Genomic DNA, 17203 nt, shown 5'->3' on the forward strand with positions numbered 1-17203 from the left:
GGCAGCCCTCAACCAGAAAATTATTTTCATTGCTACTTCATAACTATAATTTTGTTATTGTTATGAATCATAATGTAAACATTTTTTGGAGATAGAGGTTTGTTAAAGGGGTCATGACCCACAGGTTGAGAACCACTGCTATAGAGACTGCACATGCCAAAAAAATCTAGTAGCAGGAAGGAGATGCTTGACAACAGGACATAGGTGCCTGTTGGAGACTGTCTCATTGACTAGTGTTACATGATTTTTATGGATAGTGGCTATGTGAGTGTGTGACTTTGTTTTAGAATAGGTTCTTTATAGATGTATCAAGAGGAAATGAGGTAATACTAAAAAATGGGGGTGGGGGGGAGAGAGAGAGAGAGAGAGAGAGAGAGAGAGAGAGAGAGAGAGAGAGAGAGAGAGAGAGAGAGAGAGAGAGAGAGAGCGCTCCATGAAGTAGAGAAAGAGACCACAGTGGTATGTCTGTAATCCAAAGAAGGCCAGGGGTTGTAGGCAAGTGGCAGAGGGAAGGAAAGGGGCATGGAGTCACTGCTCCCCCAGAACCTCACAGAGTCCTGCCAGCACCTGCCTTTCAGATGTCTACTCCACAGAACTGTGGGTAAACAATTCTCTTTTAAGCCCCTAGTTTGTGAGACTTTGTTATAGAAGTTCTGGAGACAAATAGACTTCATTTCCATTTTGAGCCACAGGAATATATTATAGAGATTCAGCTGTGTATTAAAGCTATACTTTGACCGGCCAAGGGTCTGTCAAAAGGCAAGCCATTTATTATGAATATTTGGTGTTATCCAGCTTTTAATATTTCAACTGTCTTCTGCTATGAAATTCTTACATACCCAAATAGTCCCAGACCAATTGGCAAACAGTTCAGCTCCTCAGACCTGCTGAACTTCTAAGTAACTAACTCCCTCACTGAGCCTAGGAGATAAGCTGGCTGGAGACACTTAGCCTTGTTTCTTGGGCTAATGAAGCTCAGACCATCCTCTTGCCTTGAGGAGGCCTAGTGGCTCTCCAGAGCAATTGACTGAGAACAAAAGAGGTTTTTACATATCAAGGTGGAAGGTAGAACAACATCCCTGAGGAGGCAAAGAACTGAGTGGCCAGGGAAAGAAAGACCGGCATTTTCTGTAGAGACAGACAGAATGGCATGACCAGGGAGAAGATAAGAACCCAGAGGTAATGTAGATGGTAAGGCAGAACTCTTGAGCCAGGAGTAGAGAGCTATTAGTGGAGTAGAGAGCCAGTAGAGATGGAGGGGGAAGAAACAGAAGATGAAGATGAGGTGGGAAGCCTAAGAGCTTTGTTGTTGGCAGGACTTTGAGGGAACAGTAAGAGAGAGGACAAAGAGGAACTGAAGCTATGGAGACAGGATTTTATCCCAGAGAAATAAAGTAGATGGATAAAGAGCTTGGTGTATCTAGGTTTATTCTTGTGCTGAATGTCTGATGGAGCTGTAGCTGAGTAGATGAAGTTTTGTCTTAGAGGAATAAAGTTAACAGACATAAGAGCATAGTGTACGTAGATTTTTTTCCCCTCAGATACCCTATGTCGGACGTAGCGAAATCCCCAGACCCTGGGTAATCCATACCATTTTCTCCTTTCCTCCCTCCCTCTCTCCCCTATCCCCCCCTTTTCTTTTTTCCTGGTTCTGGTGTTATATCTGGGTCTCTCACATGCTAGGTAAATGCTCTGTCACTGAGCTACACCTTAAGCTCTTTTTCCTTTTAATTTTGAGATACATTACAGGAGCCTACCACTAGGCCCTGCTGTTTCTGTTTGTTTTTGCAAGGTTTCTTGCTCTGTATCCAAGGCTGACTAGCTCACCCTCTCAAGCACTGCTGTTACAGACATGCACCACAGCTGTTTGGCTTGGCTCCAAGTGGATTTTCTTTTTAAGTTTATATTGTTTTATGAATATGTGTGTGTATGCTGGAGTGCATGCATGGTACACATGTGCAGCTTCTCACAGAGGCCACAGGAGGACCTTGAATTCCTTGGAACTGGAGTTTACTGGTGGTAGTGAGGTGCTTTCGAGTACTGGGGGCCAAACCTGGGTCCTAGGAACCAAGCCCAGATCCTCTGGAAGAGCAGCAAGAGCTCTTAACTGCCGAGCAATCTCTCCAGTCTCTCCAAACAGATTTTTATTTCAGGAAGTGGGGTGCTGCTGCAGCAATTAATCTTAAAAAATAGAAGTGGCCACTGGACTGGGTAATGGGTGATGGCTGGAGAAATTTGGGGACGCATGTTAGGGGTCTGAATTGTCTTGAGACTGTCATGGGAAATGTGAACCCTAAAGGTAATTCAGGGTGGATCTCAGATAGAAAAGAGGGTTATGTTACCAGACATCGGGGAGTGTGAGCTTTGTTCTAAAGTGGCGGAGATCTTGGCTAAATCCCAGTCTCCTGTTGGTGTTTGTGTGTTAGTGTACAAAGAGTTGCTGGATCTACTGTCCTGAGAATAAAAGTGTTACCATGCCATTCTCTGTTAGTGGAAAATTGATTAGTCTTTTTTTATTCCTGAGTTGCCAGAATTAAAGGTGTGCGCCACCGCACCCAGCTGATGGAGGATTTTAGATTGTCCACCCTGAGTAGTTGTCCACTGAAGGATTTTCTTCCCCTTCGTTCTGTAGAAGGTCAAGTCAAATTGACTCTTGACCATCAGAAGTAAAACAGTTCTCATTTCAGCTGAGGCCCTCTGTGTGTTCCAAATGGATTTTTTTGTGTGGTTTGTGTTACCACTGGGCCGGATAATAGCCCGACAGTACTTTGATCATAAGTAACCTAATTGGGTTTCTGTTACTTTATGAACACTGCCACCAAGGATGGGCTTCCAGGTATAAAGTATTGCTGTGAAAATTACCAGTGTGGCTTTGAAATGATGTCAACATAAAAACAACTCTTGAGTATTCCCACTTGCTCTGTCCATGTTTGTATAACGAAGTAAATGTCTTCTATGCTTTATTTCTTCTTTCTGCTCTCCTCTGATGGGGGCTCCTCTGACCCTTACATTTGGGTAGGAGCAATGAGATCCTAGTGTGGTGACACTTCTAATTGGAGATCAGGGAGTCGTTTATCTGCAGGAGGCCAGCGGCTCCGAACACTCGGTGACGATTGAATGATGATAATTTCAGGACTCTGGGTTCTCTCCAGTCTCCTGCCTTTCATTTCAGTGTTTGTTTTCCTGCTGAAGCGTTCTCTCAGGTGTTTCCAGTCACAGTTGTGTTTTGCATCAGCATCGTTATCTTGCCCAGGCTCACAGTTTACCATGTCCTTTAGCTGCTTAGAGATTTCAGGCTAACTGGAGAAGCTTCTCTGAACTTCACTCAGGGGGACAACAAGAGAATATTGGGTTTTCCCACACGGAAGCCTGCTAACACCTTTGGTTCTAGTTCCAGCCCCCAAATTCTCATGAGTCCCAGATATTAGTTGACTTCCGTAGCAGATTTCACCCACTAAATAATAACTTTAATCATAGCATCTTTGGGTCTTCAGAATTTTACAGAGATGGCAGCCTCCAGGCTTCAGGTTACATTTGGTAACTTCTAGATTTTAATATAAATGACCATTTTCTTTTGCAGTGAAGCTTACGGTATTTCAGGGCTGAAAGATGTTGAAAGGCTGATTTAGTCCGTCCTTTTAGGAAACTTTTGCAGTTTCATTTAGGTGAGACTTGTTAACGTGAAATTTGTTGGGTGAATGGTTGACGGGAAACTGCAGATTTACAGAGGACCGTAGTGACGCTAAAGCAACGTTCTAGATAGAAATGGGGACAAAGCGACATGAGTGGGTTAGGCCTGTCATCAGCCCTTCTGCAGTCATCTTGTTAGCTGTGCTGGGCTTTTCTCTTTGTCTGTCAGCCGAGGTGATGTAACACGCTCAGGGATTGTGTATGGCTTGTAGCCAAGACACATTTGACTGTGATATAACACTGGCCAGGGATTGTGTGGGGGGCACTGTTGTCAAGACAAGACATATTTGACTGAGCATTTAGGTAACACTGGAAATTAAAAACAAATTTACAAGTAATTTAAGAAAAACAGAAGAATCCAGACAGATGATGGCCTCGTCAGTAAATTGACACACTACAAAGAGAGCTTGTGCTGGCTTCCAGTGAAGTAGGATAGTGAGCAGGAAGCAGGGGAGGCTTACTGGAAGAGACAAGCAGTATAGGGATTTGTTTTGGAGGGTGGGGCTAGATGTAGTCTCTGTGGCCTGGGTGTGGTGGCACCTGCCTGTGACCCCAGCACTCAGGAGGCTGGCCTGGGTGTGGTGGCACCTGCCTGTGACCCCAGCACTCGGGAGGCTGGCCTGGGTGTGGTGGCACCTGCCTGTGACCCCAGCACTCGGGAGGCTGGCCTGAGTGTGGTGGCACCTGCCTGTGACCTCAGCACTCGGGAGGCTGGCCTGAGTGTGGTGGCACCTGCCTGTGACCTCAGCAACACTCAGGAGGCTGAAGCACGAAGCATCCGAATCTGAGAAGAACCGGGGATACACAGTGAGATTCTTTCAGAAACAGAACTGAACCAACCCTTCTGATAGTGTGTGTGTTATAGAAAATGAAATCGATTCAAATGGAGAGGTAGAACATGCTTACTTAATGAAATGGTTGCCAAAAATAAAATGTGTAAGTATAATGGAAGAAAGAACTGGGAATATGTGTGTTATGGAACTCTCTCAGGGATGAGAAGTAGGTTTTCTTCTCCAGGTAGTACTGGGGATTTGAATGGAGGGCCTTGTGTATAGTACCCCAATAGCCCAAATGTGGTTTTTAAAATGTGTCTTAGTTTTTATCTTCATCATTTTCTACAAGGCAAATGTCCTGTTTCTATGTTAGTAAAGTGTTGGTTTTTAAAAAAGTACTTTCCAATAATCCATTGAGTCCAATTGTGCTGCCCGTTTACTCCTGATAGTGGGACCACCCAGTGGAGCATGGGGGCCTACCAGAAACCACACCCTTAAAGAAAACTGACTCTATTCCCGAGAAGCCATCACCTACCCATAGGTCTTACTCTGTAGCCTAGGCTACCTCTAATTCATGGTGATGTTGGAATTATCAATAGTTTTAAATTTATTTATATTTTATGTATGAGTGCTCTGTGTATATACTTGCATGCCAGAAGAGGGCATTAAATCCTATTATAGATGGTTATAAGCCACTATATGGTTCCTGGACATTGAACTCAGGACCTCTGGAAGAACAGCTGGTGCTCTTAACCACTGAGCCATCTCTCCAGCCCCCTAGTTGGAGTTTTTCAATTAATATTTAACTGTTGTATATAAATGGTTGACTTGAATATATTTCACTAGTTTTACTTTCTTGATAAGGATATTATAATCTTTTGGACTCTCCTTTGAACTATGTGTTTAGTTTCTATATGCATCTCACCTTAAAAATATTACTTTATTGTGGAAAGTTTCAAATCTTTTTATATAACAACACATAGGCTAACTGTATAATGAACTTCCATTACTCACCACCCTGTCTCAGCAGTGGTCATGTAAGTAGTTTATTTCTGGCCACCATTCTTCTCCATACGCTATTTGAACCAGCTCCCAGATGCCTTATCTTTTCACATATGGTTGAATATTTGCACCTAATGCATGAGAACACTAAAAATTCATAACATTGTTATGAATCAGCAGTAAATAGTATTACTAGCTCATTCTTAATATGGTCAAATGTCTGGTCACTGTTTACATTTCTCAGTTGTTCTCATGATGACTATTTCCCCTGGTTAGACTATTTGAATCAGAGTATAGATTGTCATGAGTTATTGTGGGCCATGATGCAAATACAGCTTATAGCAATTGATAAATCAGATGTCAGCCACCAGAGGAATGATTTTCTGATGGAGGAGAATGCTGTCCAGGCAAGGCTTGTGGGACCACCAACTCTGGAAACTATTGCTCTTGTCTGTAATTTTACACGTGCAGAATCAGCTGTGGTGTCTCCCCAATACCTGCATTAATTTCACGTGACATGTATATGTAATCTTAAGATTGCATCTCAATCTTATGGGCACATATATTTATAGATGGTCAGAAAGATGACTTCTCATTAAGCTGTATAATTTTAATATATAGAAAATATACTAGAATATGCTTCATAACTAGATCTATTGTCTCATGAGGACTATAAGACATTTAAAAGCCTACTTTGTTCCTTTAACTCAAACTAACATAGAAAGCAACAATTTCTCCCCAGTCTAGACAAACTACACACAAGTAGCTCACTTTTACCTCAGAGCAAGTTCAAACTAGACTGAATGTTTCTGTAAACAGATCATAAGTTAAAAGCTCTACAGATATGTACAAGGACAAAGTCACAGATGTCTAACCAAGGTTACTAATACAAAGCAACCTAAAAAAATCATGCCAAGGGGCTGGAGAGATGGCTCAGTGGTTAAGAGCACTGGTTGTTGTTCTTTCAGAGGATCCAAGTTCAATTCCCAACACCCCCTTGGCAGCTCACAACTGTGTGTTAACTCCAGTTCCAGGGGAACTGATACTGCACATAAAATAAAGTTAAATAAATTATTTAAAAAATCATGCCAATTCTTTACTTGCTGAGTCTGGCTGATAAAGATCTATCCCTCAGCAGCTTGTCTCACTGGGCACTGTGCCCCTGACCTCTGGTCACAGTGTTACACCAGGAACCTTGAAACCTTTCGTTGCCATGGTAAATGGCTCTGCCCCTTACTGTTTACTAAAGGAATGTGCTATGACCTTCAGAGGTAGCTTCTCTCTATTGAAAAAAGCCTCCTAAAAATATGTATATAGCTTTGTAGTACAAAGGAGAATGGGAAGAAATTAGAAACTAGAAGGAATCAGAACTTAGGAAGAATTAGAGCTGTAGAGAGAATTAGAGCTATAACAGAAGAATAAAGAACATGCTTTCATATCATGTATATGAGACTTTACCCCTCAGATAAAAAAAGTCCTATGTTAAGTTTTGCTACACTATGGCTTTCTCCTTGGACCCTGGATGTAGCCTTGAGAGCAGGTCTTTCAGATTACAATAATAGATAAGTTCCCAATCTTACAGTGTGAATCCAGTGGGCTGTTTGTGATGTGCTAGGGATGGAACCTGGGACCTTCTGCTCTTGACAGCTACTCAGCTCATCAAGCAGAACCTTCTCACACTGATACTCATTCCAGCTCATCAACCAGTTCTTCTGCCACTGACACCCACCCCAGCTCATCAATGAGGACCATCTTCCCCTGACACCCACCAGAGCTCATCAACCAGTTCTTCTGCCACTGCCACCCACTCCAGTCCATTAAGTTTGTTTAATCTGTTCTCTATTATGCTACCATTTTTTCTTTTGCAGTTTATTTCCTACAAAAAATTGGCTGCATGTATTTTTGGGCACCATATGCATTCAGTGCCTACAGAGGCCAGAAGAGGGTTTTGGATCTCTTGGAACTGGAATTACATACAGATGATTATGAGCTACTTTGTTTGGTGTTGGGAGTTAAACCAAGTGTCTAAAAGAGCAATCTTAACCACTGAGCAATCTCTTCAAACCCATTACATTTATTATTATTATGTGTGTGTGTGTGGGGGTGTCGGTGAATGTGGGCACATATGTTGCAGTCAGGGTTGATTCTCTCCTTCCACTGTGGGTTTTGGGGATTGAACTCAGGTCCCCAGGCTGTGTGGTTAAAACTTTTACCCACTGATCTTTCTCGATGGCTTGCAGTCTATTTCTTAATACAATTAAATCACCATTTCTAAGTATACTGTAGGATTTCTCACAATCTACTGTTCTCTGCATGCTTTCTTTTAATGCATGCTTTCTTTTAATGCTCAAGACTAGAAATGCTCAAGAATGCCTCCGAGTTCAGTTCCCATTAAGACACATTTGTGAGGTACGTTTGCAAATATCTGTAAATTTCCAGAGAGAGCTGATTTCCATTCTAAAGTATTAAAATTATTTATTATATATGTGTGTGTGTGTGTGTGTGTGTGTGTGTGTGTGTGTGTGTGTATATATATGTGTATGTGTGTATGTGATGTGCACCATGTGTTGTGCATAGTACACATGCAGAGGTCAGAGGACAGCTTTATTGAGTTAATCTCTCCTTTCATCTTTATGTGGGTTTCAGGGATGGAACTCAGGCAATCAGGCTTGTGCCTCAAGTGCCATTAGCCCCTGAGTCATCTTGCCAGGCTCTGGTCCTAAAGTCTTAACAATCCTATAGCCTCGGTGATTTCAAGTAGAGGTACAGCCACTATATGTGGGGGTAGGTTCAGGCAGAATGTACCGATTTCCTTACATACTCATTAGAAAGTTACCCTGAGATAATGCTCTGATAGAGTGAGGTTCTTTGGAAATATTGCTTAGGGTCCCAGCCTCGTTTACAAATTCAGTTTTTAGTGTTACACCGATGTCCTGTTATTTTACTGTGAAGACTCCCAGCATCAGGATTGTACTGCCTGACTATTGATTTGTCTCTAATGATTGCAGGTGGAAGATGACAGTGATTCAGAGACCCATGGAGAAGAGAATGATGAGCAAGGACATTTTTCTAGAAGAAAGATTGTCTCTAACTGGGATCGATATCAAGATACTAAAAAAGAAGTCAATGATGAAAGTGGAGAATCACAGCGGGGGACGGACTTTAGTGTCCTCCTGAGCTCTGCAGGTATGGGTTCCAGTTGTGTGCTTGCTGCTCGGTGCTGGGAAGATTGCGTAGACATCCGTTACTTTTGAAATTGCATTACAAATGTCATAGTGTATGTGTCAGTGTGTAGATGGCTGTGCCAGGATATGCATGTGGAGGTCAGAGGACAACCTGCAGGAACTGGTTTTCTCATTCTACCATGTGGGTCTTAGGGACAGAACTTAGTTGTCTGGCTTGGCAGCAAGCACCCTTACATGCTGAGTTCTCTTGCTGGCCTGTGCCTATAATTTTGAATGCCTGAGCTAGACTAAGAATAATAATTGATGAACCTATTCTGAGTAGGACAAATTGTGAGGGTATTAAATTGTGAGCCAGAAGCACAAGATTCACTCTGGTGCTGTGAACTGATGCTGCTCCATAGCACAGCCCCTTTAGATGAGGATTTGCAAATGCATTCCACTCTGACTAGTCAAGAGCTCAAACCCTGAGTAATTCAACTGGTCAACCGAGTGCTTTCTTCTTGTCACCTGCACTTTGGCCAACTATAATATATGAACACCTTTTATTCAAGGGAGGAGGAAGGAAACAGAGGTAAAATGTAGCTGGCTAGTTAATTCTTATCAGCTATTTGGCTAAAGGATCTTGGAGGATAAAATTGAAATAATGCAATTAAATTAACTTCTATTCCACATGTGGGTTTAATGCAATCAGTTTTATAGTTAATTATTTGAAGAGTATCTGGCAGTAAGAGATACTGCATAAATGTTTGAATTCAATTAAAATTCTAGTCTAGCCCAGCAGGCATGTTCATTGGCTTATGATTTTGGTTATTTCTTTTAGCATTTTATTTACATAATTTAAAGCAAGGCACATGGCTGAATCCTCTGTTATTTTTTCGTAGTTTGCTTACTGATTTCTTCGAGGTTTGATTATCTCTGTCTTGGGAGATTGCTGTTGACATGTCTTTGCTGTGTTCTTCTGTTTCTGCTCCACTCTGCTGCTGGTTTATTGGCTGCTTGCTGCAGCACGATGCTGAGAAGAACTTCCCTGTCTTTCTTTGCATGCATGTTGCAGGACATCTGTCTTGGTCTCCTGCTGAGTTAGATTTCATTCTGTGGTCATAAAATTTGAAGAGTATCCTCCGATACACATTCTCTGCTCCTTACAGTGATTCTGATTTTTCATCCTGTTTTTTTTAATGTAAATTAATTCATTAAATCTTGGCAATTGCTTGGGGTAGGAATCAGTGGGGAAGGGCTATTGTAGTATTGTAGGGTGGCCAGAGGAGTTCTTACTGAGAAGATAACATTTGGCTGAAGTCTTGGGGAAGGGGAGGGAAGAAGCATTGTGGATATACATAGACGAGTATTCCAGGCAAAGACAGCAAGCTCAAAGACCTTGAGGGAGGAATGCTTATGAATGACCTCTATGTAGGATTTCCATGTAGAACAGTTAACTTTTGAGTACTGGTAATTATGAATAACTTTCTGTCTCACCCGTTTGGTGTTCGCTTGTGTTGGTAGATTCACTCTGAAGGGTTGTTTGCTGTTTGCCAGTGCCCTCAAGGATCCAACACTTCTACCCTTGATGAATCCCTACAGAATTCTAGTATATGTGCATGAATGTTCATAGATGAACTGCTCAGGAGACTCTCAAATGGAAGCAACTCACATATCTACTAGGAGAGTGCACAGAGATATGAGCGAGTCTCTCAGACATTATGTGTAGCAAAAGAAACATCGCGCACCTGTAGGAGACCTCCGTGTGGTTCTGCTTAAACATGGGACCCGAGGTGTGCTGGTGTTCGTTCACCTGTGATCCAGTGCCTGGAAGGCTGAGGTAGGAGGGTCACCTCACTAGGCTCCACAGTGAGACTATATCTTAAAGGATCTGACGCAAGAAAAAGTTACCTGTGTTATTTAGAAGGGAGAAGAGGGGTAATGGTTAGGGAGAGGCATACAGCAGGTGTGTAGGCCTGGAAATTCCTGTGACACTGGTAGTATTCTGTTTGCTTGGATGATGGCTACCTTGGATTAATAGTTATTCGTTAAATTGTTCATATGTATTCTCTATTTTTTGGGGAGGGGAGTTCAAGACAGAGTTTCTTTGTGTAATAGCTCTAGCTATCCTGGAACTCATTCTGTAGATCAGGCTGGTCTTGAACTCATAGATGTCTGCCTGCCTCTGCCTCTTGAGTGCTGGGATTAAAGGCTTGTGCCACCACACCTGGTTGTATTGTCCATTTTTAAATTTTATAACTCTTCCTATAAAGGACACTCCTTTGTAGAACTCATCAACTTGTACAGACATGCACTGCCTGCCTTGAGTCTCTAGCCGTGGCTGGCAGCATCTACATCTTTATTTCTGGAGGACATGGGAAGGCATATAGTTTGTTCTAGGTCATACTCATTCTGGTAGGACTGGGACTTTGCAGCTGTCTGCTCTTTCTGTAAGCCTCTGAACCAGGCTACTAGCTTTTGTTTCTAAATAATATTCTTATAATCCTCAGGTATATTTTAAGAACTGGGGGCTGGAGAGATGGCTCAGTGGTTAAGAGCACTTGCAGAGGACAAGAATTCTGTTCCCAGCACCTGTGGTGATATTGTGTTCCCCAAAATATTGTGTACCCTAATGAACTTATCTGGGGTCAGAGAACAGAACAGCCACTAGATACAGAGGCCAGAAAATGGTGGCACACACCCCTTTAATCCTAGCATTCCGAAGGCAGAGATCCATCTGGATCTCTGTGAGTTCGAAGCCACACTGGAAACAACCAGGCATAGTGACTCACGCCTTTAATCTCTGGAAGTGATGGCAGGAAGCAGAAAGGTGTATAAGGTGTGAGGACCAGGAACTAGCCTGGTTAAGCTTTTAGGCTTTTGAGCAGCAGTTCAGCTGAGATCCATTCAGATGAGGACTCGGAGACTTCCAGTCTGAGGAAACAGGATCAGCTGAGGAATTGGCAAGGTGAGGTGACTGTGGCCTGTTCTCTCTGATCTTTCAGCGTTCACCCCAATACCTGACTCTGGGTTTGTTTTTTATTAATAAGACCTGTTAAGATTCATGTTACAAGAACCCGTATGGTTGTTCACAACCATCTGTAACTCCAGTTCCAGGTGATCCAGTGCACTCTTCTAGTGTCTGCAGGAAACAGTCATGCATGTGGTACACACACAAAGATGTAGGCAAAACATCCAGACACACAAAATAAATACATTTAAAATAAAGTTTGAAAGTGGGGCTGGTTGTGGTGATGCACGCCTTTAATCCCAGCACTCTGGAGGCAGAGGCAGGAGGATCTCCGTGAGTTTGAGGAAGATCTGGTGAGTTCCAGGACTGCCAGGACTGCCAGGACTACATAGAGAGATCCTGTCTCAAAAAACAAACAAACAACAAAACCAAAAACAACAACAGCAAAGTTTGGAAGTGGTAGCCTGCCCTCATTTACCCTCAGGTATAAACAGGTGTAACTAGTAAGTCTTGAAGCAGTTTTTTCTTTCTTTTTTTTTTTTTTTTTTTTTTATTTATTTATTATGTATACAGAACAGGGCGCCAGATCTCATTACAGATGGTTGTGAGCCACCATGTGGGTGCTGGGAATTGAACTCAGGACCTCTGGAAGAGCAGTCGGTGCTCTTAACCTCTAAGCCATCTCTCCAGCCCTGTTTTTTCTTTCTTGTTACCTCCCACCCCAATAGTCAGTCACTGAGTTCATGCCGTGTGCACTGTCTAGTCCTTTCAAGATGCCACTGATTACCAGAGTTCCAAAGTGCTCGCATTGTGAGCACAATACCAGGATAAGATTGAAGATAAACATGGAAGAAAAAAAATTAGGTGTAAGTGTACAGCTTTTTTATTTTTTAGTGAAAATATGAAAATGACATTAGATAAGTTGGTCATAGAGTTATTGAAGAACCAGTCTGCCTCCATCTTAGGCTTAAAAGCCATCTTATAGTAAAGACAAACTAGGTTCGTTCTTGTTTATGATTAAACCTGTTTCTGAAGGATTGAGCTCTGCCCCACCTGTAACCTTAACTACAAATGGTTCTTTCTGTACTGCCTGTTCCAGGAATGGCAATCATGTCTTTGTTTCAAAAAGTTGTTTATAACCATCTTGCAACTCTACCTTTGTTTCAAAAGGTTAGATGACCACCTATGACGATGACTCCCTTGTTATGACGATGACTCCCTTGTTATGCCCACCTTGCAGCCATGTCTTTGTTTCAAGAGGTCGTTAGGACTAACTTGTTTGTTCTGCTGCTATAATCCGACCTGTTTTGCCTGCCAACTCCCCATTTGGAAATCCCCCTACCCCCGAGCTGCAATAACTTTGTCTTCCTCACATCCAATGCTGACCTCTCAAACCCCATCTTAGGGGGAGGCAGCCCATGTACATGAATAAAAAAGCTTGCTTTAATTAATTGCTTTTGTGGTGGTTTGAAAGAAAATAGTCCCTATAGGCCCATAGGGAGTGACACTATTAGGAGGTGTGGCCTTATTGGAGTAGGTGTGGCTTTGTTAGAGAAGGTGTGCCACTAGGGGGTGGGCTTTGAGGTCTCAGAAAGTCAAGCCTGGCCAGGGTGTCACTGTCTTTTCCTGATGCCTGCGGACCAAGATGTAGAACTCTTAGCTCCTTCTCCAGCACCATGTCTGCCTGCACGCTGCCACGCTGATCGATAATGGACTAAACCTCTGAAACTGTAAGCCAGCGTCAATTAAATGTTTTCCTTTTTATAAGAGTTGCTGTGGTCATGGTGTCTCTTCATAGCAGTAAAACCCTAACTAAGACAGCTTGCTTTAATTAATTTGGCCATGATGATTTGGGTCGGTAGTTTTTCTCCTCCCCCATCTTTGGGATCAACATTATTGATATGCGTATTTTCATATAAAGCCCTTACATGTCTTCCTCAGTTTAACTGTGAAAAGTTACTTTGTGGGGCAGACGTTGGTTTTAATGGTATTTGATTTCCCTATGCTGTGTTCTTGCGTCATCAGTTTTGACCAAAAGGGAAAAGAAGATAACACACTGGTAGCCTGTGCTTCTAAACCTTGAACCACTCTTTATATTTAGCGGTGGAGCAGTTTCATTGATTCAGTACACTGATCTTCCCCACCCTTACCTTTTTACACAGTATATAGCTTGTACTAAAATAGTTTGATCTGGGAAAGGCAACTCAGTAAGGGAACCTCGCGTTGGTATGTGGATAATCTCAAAACAAAACACAGAACTAGACATTTAACCTAAAAAAGTAGCTCAATGATAAAATAGTCTTTCTTACACTGGAATATAGAAGTGGGTCAAATCTGATTTTTTTCTTTTAAAATCTCAAAAAGGTAAGAGCAGCTGAAGACTTAAATTTGTTTTCTGTTGCTGTGATGCAGGCTCTTTGAGTGTTTGCTGGTCCAGCTGCATCCTTTGCTCCATCACAATCAGCTTCCCTTTTCTTACCCTGAAACTGCTTAGAGGCCTCGGCCTGGGAACCTTATTTCCGTTTCTCTCCTTTTGTGTTTGTGACCTTTTGGCTCCTGTTTGCTTAGAGATCCTGTAGACGCCTGTGAGTTTCTCTAATGCTTCCTTTAGGGCTTTTGCTCCCAGCATTTCCCACATCAGTTCTTTGCTCCTCTTAAGTTACCGTTTATGGGTCTTTTCAGTTTTATTTAGTGCTCCTTGAATTTTTTTTTTATTAAATAAAATTATTGTCTCTTTTGCTCCTCTGCTAAAGTATGTCCTTTTTAATTTCTCCATGCTTTCATGAAAGTATGTGTGGATCTTTGTGGGTCTTGGTATGGCCTGTCATCTTAAGTCACCCAGTGGTATTACCAAATGGCCAGTCTAGAGACTCCTGTTCAGCTCCTTAGCACTTCTGGTCTTTCTGCCTTTGCTTAGGGTTATTTATCTTTTGCTTTGTTTTGCTTTTCTTAGTCCTCCCCACCTCCCCCTTTTTAAAGTAATCTTCCTTGAAAAATATTAGGAGGTTTGTGTCTTTACATCAGAGGGTCTGGGCTAAGAGTAAGGCCTGTATAAAATTGTTAGCAGATTCAGTACCTGAAACACTGTGAGTAGCGACCTAATCTGAATACCTTGAGCTCAACCTTATCTTCTAGTATTTCCTGTGTTACCAAAGTTGCACCAGTTGGATCTGTTTGCATCTTATTCCTCGTGGTCCTTAATGGTCTGATAGTTTGTACTCAACAGAGAGGTTTGTTTTTTAGTTTTATCTTCATTTATTTCCAAAAGTATTGTCTGGTTTGCTCAACACTGCTACTGCTATATTAAAGACTTAATATGATAATATAGACTTAAAATTTATTTATTTTTGTTTTATAAGTATTGGTGTTTTGCCTGCATGTGTACATGTGTACCGCATGCATGAAGTGCCCACATAGGTCAGAAGAGGGTATTAGATGCCCTGGAACTGTACTTCTAGATGGTTGTGAGCATCCATGTAGATGCTGGGAATTGAACCCAGGTCCTTTGCTAGAGCAGCCAGTGCTCTTAACCACTGAACCATGTCACCAGCTTCAAAAATGTTTTTATGACATCTGTTTATTTCTTTGTGTGCTGATGGGATATGCATACCATGAGCATGAGGAGGCCAGAGAACAGCTTGGAGTTGGTTTTATCCTTATACCATCTGGGCCCCAGGATTAAACTCAGGTGTTCAGGCTTGATGGCAAAGAACCTTTACTTACTATCTTGCCAGCCCTAAACTCCTGTATTTTATCATTATATCCTGAGGTACTCAGCTTTCACTCATTTTGATCTATTTCCTTAAGTAGATTGTGCTCTGGTAAATTAAAGTCACCAAAATAATACTTGGTAAATTTTGTTCTGTCCACTGTCCACACTATCACCATTTTTGGCAATTGTGCTTTTTTCTTGTCCCAGTCCCCAGAGCCAGTGTCACAGGATCCCTGGCTGTGACTGCAGTGTTTAAGTTCATTTTCCAGTTGAGTGTTGGCTTATTTAGATGGTTAGATAATTTAGATTATTCTTATTTCTAGTAAGAGAAAATCAACAAGTCTTTTTTGGGTTTGACTTAAATATTACAGATACTCTTCAGGTTGACAGATGTCTACTTAGTCATATCAAGTCTGGGTGTTGCATACTAACAGCTGTAGCACATTCTTTTCAACTGCTCTTGCCTCCTTTCTGCTTGTCTATTGCTGTGAAGAGACACCATGGCCAAGGCACCTCTTATAAAAGGAAAGCATTTAATTGGGGCCTGTCTACACTTTCAGAGGGTTAGTCTATTATCATTATGGTGGGAAACGTGGTAGCACGCAGGTAGGCATGGTACTGGAGAAGTAGCTGAGAGCTTTACGTCATGATCCTCATGCAGCAAGTAGGAGGCGGGGGCGGGGGGGGGGGGAGAAAGAAGGAGAGGGAGAAGAAAACTTGGCATGAGCTTTTGAAACCTCAAAGCCCACCCCTAATGACACACCTCAAGGCTACACCTCCTAGTTCTTCCCTGACAGCTCATCAAATCAACTGGGGACTAAGCATGTAAATATATGAGTCTGTAGGGGCCAATCTCATTCAAAACACCGCACTGCTCTTATTCCCATTAAAAAGACCACCATGGGGGCTGAGGAAATGACTCAGTAGGAGAAGTGCTTGACACATAAGCATGAGAACCCTTGTCTGGATCTCCAGCATCCACATGAGAATCTGTGTGTTGGTGTACATCTGTAATCCCAGAACTGGGGAAGTGGAGCTAGGAGAATGGCAGGGCTTGGGGGCAAGCCATTTTAGCCCATTAGTAAGCTCCATGACAGTGAGAAGCTCTGTCCCAAGAAACAAGATGCACACTGGAGGATCAGCACCTGAAGTTGACCTCTGCCTCCATGCACATGCACATACTTGTATATACACACTTGCACACATATGTGTGTTGCACACACAAATAGTCATTATGTTTAGTGGAATAATGGCAGGAAATACATGCTGTGGTCTTGCCATGTTGAAATTGGGGTTGATTTGTTCTCTTCTTCTTAGGAGAGAGAGAAAAAAAAGCAAGTGTGTTTTTGGCAAAGTCTCTAGTAAAGATTGGTGTAGAATCTCTTTTCTAAAGAGTACAAAATGAATGAATTCAAAGGTTAGGGAAAGGCAGCTAACAACCTTACCAGTGCGAAGTGTATTTCAGGAGACAGCTGCAGTGTAGGATGGTTGTGAAGGATGAATGGAAGGGACTTGACCAAGAGTTGTCAGGTGATCGGAGTTCTGTACAGACTGAGAGGGGAACTCTTGGCCACATCCTTCAACAGATGACTGAGTTAGAAATAGCTTTATTTTAATCTAGTTTGTGAGGATTGTGTGGAATTATTTTTTAAAAAAAGGCTATAATGTGAGGAAGGCACACTGTGAAGGGTAGAAGTAGATTCTAACTTCAGATCATTAAAATAGGTGTGTCAGAATATACAGTGTGGTGCTATCTAATCAGAATACAAAAACAATGGCCACGAACTCATTTTATATATAAGGTCAGGAGGGTGGGGGGGGCGGGCAGGGAGGTTTACTGATGTTGAAGCTTTGCAACTATGAGTGTGACACGAGGAACCTCAAAGGTTTA

The 17203-nt window shown here is 42.2% G+C and overlaps 2 protein-coding genes across 2 annotated transcripts in view; one reads left to right on the forward strand and one right to left on the reverse strand.

Moving 5' to 3' along the window:
- Chrm5 (cholinergic receptor muscarinic 5) overlaps positions 1 to 17203 on the reverse strand; it is a 65621-nt gene that overhangs the window by 32551 nt on the left and 15867 nt on the right. The gene's annotated exons all lie outside the window — the stretch shown is intronic.
- The window catches only part of Aven (apoptosis and caspase activation inhibitor), a 137609-nt gene that overhangs the window by 14960 nt on the left and 105446 nt on the right, over positions 1 to 17203 (forward strand). The window contains exon 2 of the mRNA XM_052725789.1: positions 8474 to 8651. Coding sequence (XP_052581749.1) covers positions 8474 to 8651 — 178 coding nt within the window. The remainder of the gene's footprint in view (positions 1 to 8473; positions 8652 to 17203) is intronic.

Source organism: Peromyscus californicus, unplaced genomic scaffold (genome assembly GCF_007827085.1).
Source record: "Peromyscus californicus insignis strain IS unplaced genomic scaffold, ASM782708v3 Scaffold_7__1_contigs__length_154581171, whole genome shotgun sequence".
Lineage (NCBI taxonomy): Eukaryota > Metazoa > Chordata > Mammalia > Rodentia > Cricetidae > Peromyscus > Peromyscus californicus.